Source organism: Pocillopora damicornis, chromosome 1 (genome assembly GCF_964200805.1).
Source record: "Pocillopora damicornis chromosome 1, jaPocDami1.2, whole genome shotgun sequence".
Classification (NCBI taxonomy): domain Eukaryota; kingdom Metazoa; phylum Cnidaria; class Anthozoa; order Scleractinia; family Pocilloporidae; genus Pocillopora; species Pocillopora damicornis.
This window is the reverse complement of record NC_142670.1, coordinates 3,371,436-3,381,058: the sequence shown is the minus strand read 5'-3', so window position 1 is coordinate 3,381,058 and position 9,623 is coordinate 3,371,436. Positions and strand designations below refer to the sequence as shown.

General features: G+C 35.5%; 1 protein-coding gene across 1 annotated transcript; it reads left to right on the top strand.

Annotated features, from left to right (window-relative positions):
* Window positions 1-252: 252 nt before the first annotated feature.
* LOC149051357 (adhesion G protein-coupled receptor E3-like) lies at window positions 253-7,948 on the top strand. Its single transcript, XM_089214145.1, has 19 exons — window positions 253-256; window positions 746-1,576; window positions 1,740-1,954; window positions 2,032-2,091; window positions 2,666-2,861; window positions 3,283-3,390; window positions 3,523-3,610; window positions 3,886-3,976; window positions 4,067-4,116; window positions 4,851-4,977; window positions 5,071-5,174; window positions 5,509-5,611; window positions 5,720-5,870; window positions 5,981-6,062; window positions 6,330-6,396; window positions 6,738-6,822; window positions 7,086-7,210; window positions 7,499-7,540; window positions 7,653-7,948. The coding sequence occupies exons 1-19, from the start codon at window positions 253-255 to the stop codon at window positions 7,794-7,796; spliced, it is 2,673 nt and encodes an 890-aa protein (XP_089070271.1). The 3' UTR covers window positions 7,797-7,948.
* Window positions 7,949-9,623: the final 1,675 nt, after the last annotated feature.

Below are 9,623 nucleotides of genomic sequence, written 5' to 3'. Positions count from 1 at the left end.
TTTAGGGGATGAATTTCATGGAGCCATTTTACCCTTGTATTATTGAGATACAGGCTTAAAGCCTGTTCTAACTCAGGCGTCTATTACGAAAAAGTGAAGCTTTTGCGCAAACATGCAACCAGCGATGGGATATTTTATGCAAATTCTGTAATGACTACATAGACAGTTGAAATTTAGGTCGTCTCTCACCTTTCACAAACTACTGAGCTTTGCAGGTTAACAATACAATGTTTTCTTCTTGGCAATTTTCATATGGGTCAGTTTTTTTCCTAGGTGTTTAATTTACCATTGATATGTAAACAATGTCTGAGAAGCCAACATCGTTATGCAGAAACGTTCTTTAAACCCAGGGATGCCTTTATGTATTTCTCAATTTCTCAATTTTCTAAGCTGCAAAACGTAGTTTTGGAAAGAAGCCTCACTCTTTAATCTTACAAAGGCCGCCTATCTTTGGAAAAAGTAATAATGATATAAACAAAAATTACGTAAACAAACAAAAACGTGGACAAATAAATATAAATAAACGGTGTTAATGATACAAAATAAGATAAAATACTGAGAAATATCTCACCTATATAGGAATTTACATAAAAGGATGTTAGTTTTTTAAAGATATCACTTTTTATTAACTTGTATATTCGAAACCTCTGTCAACTTCGCGGTAGTTGAAGACTTGGTTTCAACGAGATGATGTATGCAATCACTCTGCTGTAATGGTAGTTTCCATGAAAATTATACTCAGCAGTCTTATGCAACAGTGGTATAATTATTTACACAACGAAGGTCCTGCGATACCTTTGTATTTTTCATAACTATCTTCATCATTATTTTCAAATTCAACATTCTTATACTTTTGGTTTTGTTCTTGTTTTTGTTGTTTCAGGTTTTACCCTGGGCAGTGGAGATTGCGATTCGAACAAATGTAAATCGAAAAGTGAAAATAGAGGCGATCATTGCAATTCGCTCGCGAATTGTAGTAAATATTGTTGTTATATGAAATGCAAGGGAAGAGGGTGTAAACAGACGTGCAGTAATGGAGTAGAGTTCTGTGAAATGAATCTGGAATGTGAAGGTAACGATTGTGACCAAACCTGCAGCGCTGACGAATGTAATCTGAACTGCAGAGGGAAAAATTGTAAAACACAGAGGTGCCAAGGTAAAGGAACTGTATGTGAAATGAATCTAGAATGTGAAGGTAACGATTGTGACCAAACCTGCAACGCTGACGAATGTAATCTGAACTGCAGAGGGAAAAATTGTACAAGACAGAGGTGCCAAGGTAAAGGAAATGTATGTGAAATGAATCTAGAATGTAACAGTCAGAATTGTGAACAAATCTGCAATGCCAAAGTATGTAGCCTGACCTGCTGCGGGACAAGATGTAAAACACAAAGTTGCATAGGTGAAGTACAGGTGTGCAATACGCATTTTAATGCTAACGATTGTACACAGATGTGTGACGGTCACTCCATCACTTCAGATTCATACACGTCGAATATCGTTTCATCTATTGGGGTTTCAACAATTCGAGTATTTGCAACTAAAATTTCAACAGGACATGGAATAGAAGCTTACAGTGAGTACAAAAATACTTTGAATACTTAAAACTTCCTTTTTTGTTTTACGAAAAAGTGTTTGAGATTCTAAAAAAGAAATATAAAATATTTTCCTTGAAAATTCGTCGCACCTTACCGTAGCGTCAATTTTAATTTAACAATTAAATATTCTTCAACATTCAGCTCGGTTGCAATCAATGTCGCAGTCACCTTTGACATTAATCTTACCGTTACCATCACCTTCGTCACACTCACCATCAGCGGCAGTGTTACCAGCGAGGGCATCAGTATCTTCATCATTATTGTCATCACCATTGGAAACATCGGCAGCAGGATCATCATCATCTCCTTCTCTACGGACACCCATGTCATCGACTTTGGAAGTTATTAAAAATCTGGTAAGCAAAGTATTTCTCTCAAGCTTTTTATTTACAACGTTATTGTTCGCCAAATTTATTGTCTTTCTTTATCGCAGGCAAACGATTCTGTTTCCAAACTAAAAGGAGGAGTAATCAGTAGAATCTTGTCCTTGATGGTATGAACTTACTTCTTGCTTATCTTTTGTGATTAATCCACTTAGTCTGTATGAAGTGCGCAATGGTTAGAGAGACTGACCGATACAATGCAGCAGTTTCTAAGCTTGAAGAAAACTTCTAGTTCATTCAAAGAAGAGCAATCAAGACTGTATCATTATCGCCATCGTTCTCAATATCATTATTACAATTACTATAGCATTATAATTATCACTATCCTTATTATTATCATTACTAAGACATGAACTGACATGAGTGAAATAATTGATTCCTTAACTTGCGCACATCCTACACACCATTTGGCTATCTTGCAGGATTTTTGTTCTTTTATCCATTTTTGGCTTTTATTCTTTTCTTTACCAATTTTTTATGTAACCTAACTGGAAGTAGACGAAATATAGGCCTTGCTTGTATAATTAATGCATTACTTTCCCCCCAACTGTTTTGTTAAAATGTTCGACCGCAATCAGGAGTTCTGCCGCTCGATACTCATGGGAAACTCAGATATCTTGTTTGAGTCTCACGGATCCCAACTTTTAGCATTTTACTTTAACAGAAATATGTTATGTTATTCAGGAAGCTATAGGGATTTTTGAAGACTTCATCACCAGCACCCAAAACCTCAAAAAACCTTTTACCAAAGAAGAAATCGAAATAATAAGAAATTCCGTCTTTAAAGTGGCAGTCGCTTTGGAGGTGTTCGCACTTGATTATGGCAAACACCAAATGATTGAAGCGAATTCTTCAGTGGAGATAAACAGCCGAAAACTGGGTGAGTCAGTGTATGACCATTTCTACCGATTTGAAGTAATCCATTACTTGTTAATCGACTGAAACAATGACCGATGACATAATGGCTGATTTGATGATTTAACTTTTTTTCAAGGGACCTCCTGATCAGTGCTGTAGCCAGATCAAGCCGGTTAATCCCTCCCATTGATCATTTATTTTTATCAATCACAGTGATTATGAACGGCGATTAGAATGTTCAAAAGCGTTAAAACCTCAACCTTCCGATGTCTTGATGATCTATAGAGGACTGTACTTTTTAGAAGATTATGTAAGGAATACGTAGCTTTCAAACAAGTATAATTATCATATTAGGATTATGACTTTCTTTCGGACCAACACTGAAAATATCTCTTGGAAAATGTGTTACTCTTGATTTCGTCTTTATTTTTTTTGTCCATTAGTGTTGGCTATACAAAAAACCTACCGAAAAAATGCTAGTGACTTTTATCTTGGAAAACAAGAACTGCAAACGAGCCTGGAGGTTTCCTATAAAAACTTTGCCAACAACGGTTTGTATTGACTTCAGTTTTTAAATCTTTGATGTGCTATGACAAAGCACAATTCTTCATTCCTCTTCAAGGTTTTTGCAGTTTTGAAATACATCTACAAATACATACAAGTTTTTTTTTTTACTTTTTCAGAATCAGTCGTTGTTGGGATCGTGTACAAAGATCTCCATGACGTATTAATTACAAATCAACCCTTCAGAACTATAACGGGCGCCACAAGGTGAGGTTACCTCCTACAGTTTCTTAACTAAATGCTCCTTCCATCGAAAATACACGAAAAAAGAAACTTAATCAGTTGAACCTACAAGGTCGTAAATTTTTCAAAACCCTATTAAAAGATAATTAGTCATGTGAATCAATGATATTTTCCGTGTTTGATAAATTAGCCTTTAAGTAACACCGGTTTGAATAGGCTCCTAGCTTGCTGTTTTCATTAAAATAATTACTACACTTTAAATAAATCTGTTTCAAACTGATTTTATATTTCCTCCGAAGGTATTTGGACTCCTGGATAACTGCCGTGGCTTTAGATCCAAAACCAGAAAAGTTAAAAGAGAATGTCATCTTAAGGTTCAGAAATCTGAAGGTAAGAACACGATCAAAATCAGTATCAATTGTTTTACATTGTGATATTTATTCCGAGTATATGATTTTAATGTTTATATTCCGATTACAGACTCGTGAAGGAGCGAAGAAATGCATGTTTTGGAGTGGCTCAAGTGAAAGGTAACAGATAGAATATATTTTTCATCCTATTCTAGGAATAGCTGATTCTTCATGCTTAAATTATGAAAAAAATTTAATGATTATTATACTTAAATGGGTGTTTTTCTAGGTTTACTATTAGCTGTCAATAATTTCTCACTCGACTTTGATGAGACATCGAAACTTTCCCTAAGTTCTAAAAAGGCCTTTCAAGGTCAATCTGTTTGTTCTTTAAATGAAAGCATTGATTTGTTGAATGTTATTTTTTTCTTGGAAGATTTTGTAATTGCTGTTTTTCTTTTTTCTGTTTCCATAGCTATATCTATACGTCAATTGCTTTTAGATTCCTTCCATTTACTTTAATTATACGTTCATTGATTTGTTTGTTTGCATTATCGTGTTTGTTTGTTTCTGTGTTTCTTGCCTTGTTTGTTTCCTTGTTTGCTTTTTCACTTAGGTTAGGGTGTATTGATGTTTGACGAGTCTAAATAGGAATTGTACCAAGCCTGAATATCAATATCATCAGTATACCATTTGCGTCAGATTTAAAGTGCTGACAGTGATCACTCAAAGGCAAATCCATTAGTGACAGGGAGAAGATGTCGATAAAAACCAAATTCGAAAGCACTCAACGATGTGTAGAGGTTATGAATTCGGTGAAAGTAAGACAGAAATTAAACTTATCGGTGCCCTGATAAGTTTTCTTTTATCTTTCTTTTGATCATCATTATTATTTATTATTTTATTATTTTCAGTTCGGGCGAATTTTCAGAGACAGGATGCTACTTAGTTACTTCGGAAAGCAACTCAGAAGAAACAGTTTGTAGCTGCAATCATTCGACTCATTTTGCTGTCTTACTTGACTCCAACGGTAGCCCAGGGGTAACGAGTTTACTTTCGCCTTACGTTCAGCATTGGTAATAAAATTTCGTTGGATCAAATAAAAAAATGTCATCTCTTCATCTTTCTTCACAGCTCTTAAAGGAAGACGAAACTATTCTGGAAATCATCACGTACGTGGGACTGAGTATTTCCATCTTCGCGATTCTTTTGACAATTATTCTTTATTCCTACCTCACGTAAGTACTGTAACCATACGATCAAAGAACCAAGTCTTTGTATGACCTTGAAGGCTTTAGGGCTTAGAACAGACAAGTTCTTTGAAAAGTATATCGATTTAATTAAAAAGTATATCGACAAAATAAATTAATAACAAATAAAGATGATCAAAATGTAATAGAGATTTATAAAATTTATCTGCGAAAGCTGGTAAGATGTCTTAACTAGTATAGTACAAAATTAATAGAATACCTTGTCAGATATTGCTTCGTTTCGTTTTTGTTTCTCTCTCGTCTTTCATTTTTTTTTTCTGTTTGTTTGTTAGTATTTTTTATTGCTTGCTTGTTTCACTAGAGACGTATGGCAACCTCTGACTCAAATACGACTGAGTCTTTCTGTGTCCCTTGGAGCTGGACAAATAATCTTTCTCGCCGGCATAAACGCTACAGAAAATATGGTAAGTGTTTTATTTATCTATTCATGGTCTATTTGCTTTTTAGAGGCTTAGAAGATCCTCTAGAAAATAATATGAAAAACCTACAAAAACTTTTTTTCTCTCTCGCAGGTTCTCTGTGTCCTAACAGCAGCTTTCTTGCAGTATTTCCTAATGGCAGCTTTCTGTTGGATGCTGGTGGAGGGAATTTATTTCTTCCTGTTTGTTGTGAAAGTTTATGACATCAACACCAAGATGCATATGTATCATTTCATATCATGGGGTATTTTTATTTCACTTGATGTAATTATCGTAAGCTGCTGAATCGGAAACGCCTCAAAATTGGACGTATGACTTCTCGAGTAACGCTAACTTCCTTCTTCTTATGTTTAGGTTTACCCGTCATCATGGTTAGCATTTCAATAAGCATCGCCGCTGGAAAAGATGGAATTAAAAGCTATACCAGTGAAAAATAGTATGAGAAACAGTCAATAATACACCTGCAGTCTGTTCTCTCTTCTTCCTCTCCTCTCTCTCTCTCTCTCTCTCTCTCTCTCTCTTTCCATTTGTAATAATCAGCATTTTACGGCGTATTGCTGCTGTTAATATCTCTTTCTAGTTTTCCGTCATTACCCCATTTCTCTGGCAGTTGTCTTGTCTTATTGTGTTGTTGTGTTTGATTTGTGTCGTGCTGCGAAGGTTATTCTCAGGACATTAATTTTTTTTATATACTCGTCTCCAGCTGCTGGCTGTCCTCAACAAACAACTTGATCTGGATCTTCGTCACATTTGTAGCTTTCATTGAAGTTGTGAGTATCTGATTGATTGACGCCTCATTAATATTATTATCATTTTTATTACTATTGTCGGTAAAATTATTGTTATTACTATACCAAGACTACCTATTATTAAAGATTTTCATTAATAAACGTCTCTTGGGCTGCGCATGAACCAAGTGATATCGTTGCGCAGCACAGGGTTCTCTGCCGCCCATCATAGAGACGCAGGAGTGCGTTGGCTAGCTGAACAAAGAGGGTTTAATTTTTTTATGAATATTCAGACTTTTCTTTTTTCAAACGCTCACAAAGAGACGAATGAGAATTCTTTTCTGTTGTCGGTGATGCATTTTATATTCTTTGCTTTTTTTCAGCTCAACATTTCGATACTCGTCCGAGTGATAAAGGAGATGAGCACATTAATGCAACCCACGGGGGAAAACAACCGTACACAGCAAATACGGGAAGTTTTCAAATTTAACATTTATTATATAATTGATAAACTTTTTAAAATTCAGGGGGCAAAGGTAAATAATAACTAGTTCTAGAAAGGCTCCTCTGGTAATGTGATCACATTCTTGTCGCATTTAGTTTAGCACTATTTGTCTAGATTCCGCTCTAGTTAGTCTGCGACGATGAGGCAATACGACTTTTGAAAAAAGTTAATTCACCTGAGCGAAAGAAACGGTTTGTCGTTGCTCATTATATATTGTTGTCGTTTTTCAGACTTGGCATTAAAACATGTGCGGTGATGATCCCAGTGCTTGGTGTCACGTGGCTTTTTGGACTTTTGTTATCATTACACAAAGCTTTCGCCTACATTTTTACCATTTTCAACTCTACTCAGGTAAGCTTTCAATAAAAATCAGTCAATAAATAAATTTTATTCATCTGTTGACATACTTAAATGCTCAAAGTATTCTTTTACCAAAAAAAGACTCTTTAACATTGGTCAGACGATATCGCCTATTCAAAATAATTTACCCAACATCAGACAATCTTTATTGGTTTAAAACTTGCTCAAATTCATTCTCTCGCCACTTTTATTGTGGTTTCATATCAAACGATCATACCTTTATCACCCTTCTGATCCGGATTATAAGAAGTGTAATACCGATACAATTATCTGTTCTAGGGAATCTTGATTTTCGTTCTTCATTGTGTGCGGAACAGCCAGGTAAGATGAATATCAAACTGAGGATGTACATAGGGCGAATTGTGAATTTTCTAGGCACTAATAAAAAGTTGGTGGGTTAGCAATTGATATTTGGTCGCCTGTTTATCTGCAGATTAGAGAGCGATTGAAAAGGAAGATGAACATCATTTTCCCATCTGCTGCAGATCATGGAAACTCTGCGAAGAAGAACTCACAAGTTAATCCAATTGATGCCGGCGAAGTGTGTGCAGTAAAATTGCAGTCCTTCAAAGAATAGCACAATACAATATTCAGTGATCCAATTTAAACGACTTTTGGTGATAATGTTCTCCCATCTTTAAAAAAACGAAAACTCCAAAAGGAAAAGCTCACGGGTTAATCTCAGTGATGTCGGTGATGTGTGGGCAGATAAATAGTAATCTTAATATGAGTTGGAATAATAATCAGCGTAAATAACTAGATTCAAAAGAACGAAAATGAGAGTCGATTGTCTAAAATCGTATCGTACATTCAAGTCTCACTTGTTTAACACTAATACACATTTTACTGTATTCCCTTTAAACCACTGTTGACAAATATTTAATAACGACCCACATTTTGAGTACACAAGGTAATACTAAGCTGCTTGTGAAAATACCAAATACGATCGTTCTTTTGTGATAGCAGAAGTAAAAGTCGAGTTTTAAGATTTATAATTAATAAATGAATTAAATCAACAGATCAATTAATAAATAATTGAAAACGAGTGGATGAATGATATCTTTTAGTAAAGTAATCTGGTATATTTGTTCGCATAACGAGGCACAGTGAATTTTGATCAGTTTGGATTGAAATCGTTGTATTAAAAAGCAGTGTAACAATCTTCTACTTTCCCAATGGAAGAATCTCACTGAGTTTTGATCAGTGCTTAGAGTAACACTGTATAACGCAAGCAGAGCTGCAAATTTTTATTAGCCCTGTTCTCTAAAATCCTTACAGGGTGGAAGAGAGGGGAAGGGTTTTGAATCTATCTTAACTACCTCCCATCCGCTCTCACTCCCATAACCCCATCTCCTCAGGGAGAGATTCTAAGACGCCCGAGAAGTCCAACTACCCTCTTGAGTGAGTGTTTATGTTGCTCTGTTATGTTTTTTCCCGTTTTGTTTGTTTGTTTGTTTCTTTAAAAATGAAGCCACTGCCATAGGCGTGAATTCTAAAGAGGTGCATGACATAAAATATTCTGAAATGTTAAATAATCCTTTCCAACGCATGATTACAAGCTCGCTATTTATAAATTAACGCCACTCTACGTAGGGCGCGCGCCGGATATTCGTAACGACGACACCCCCGCTTCCCCCCTCATTTCAAAAGGGAGGAGGGGGTACCTAGAGAGACCTAGGTACACCAACCTATTTTGTATCCTCTCGTTACGTTAAAAAGAGGATAGACGAGATATCAAAGCTTTGTAGCGATTCTTTAAGAGAAGTTGTCAGTAATTATTGAGAATCCGGCGACAGAAGCAAAAAGTCAACTTATTTTTTATTTTCTCCAAAAGACCTTTTTGGTGAATCGTTTTCGAAAGTAATATTCAAAAGTTCCAGCGAGTTTTTATTTTGGAAAAAAATACGAAAGTTCGAAATCAGCTAAAACGTACCTAATTTGCATCATTTCTATTGGGCTTTTAGTGCATTTTCACAACGCTCGCACAAGACAACGAAAAATTATGTTGGATTCATTTTCTCATAAGTTGTTTTTCATCCCTTGGAGTAGCTTTGAAACTATATTTCATCTCCAACTGAACTTTCTTTCGTTTGTAACCCACCCGCTGACTTTTTCTATATTTCACACGACCATAACATCGAGGGTATACAAATGTACATAAAATAAAAGAACTCTTTTCAACGAGAAATTCTTTGTGTTTATCATGTGAAAATATTATTCTGGCCCGTGAAAAGCGAGCGCGCCAGACCAAAATATATGGCGTGCATTTTCATGGAGTTAGGCTGTTTTTCTTGCTGTACTCCTTCTGCAAATCGCACGCTATTAGGACAAAACTCGACGTGTTTGGTCTCTACTTCAGTTTTGATTCATTTAAATATATCAATTTTAACTTAAAAATTAACCT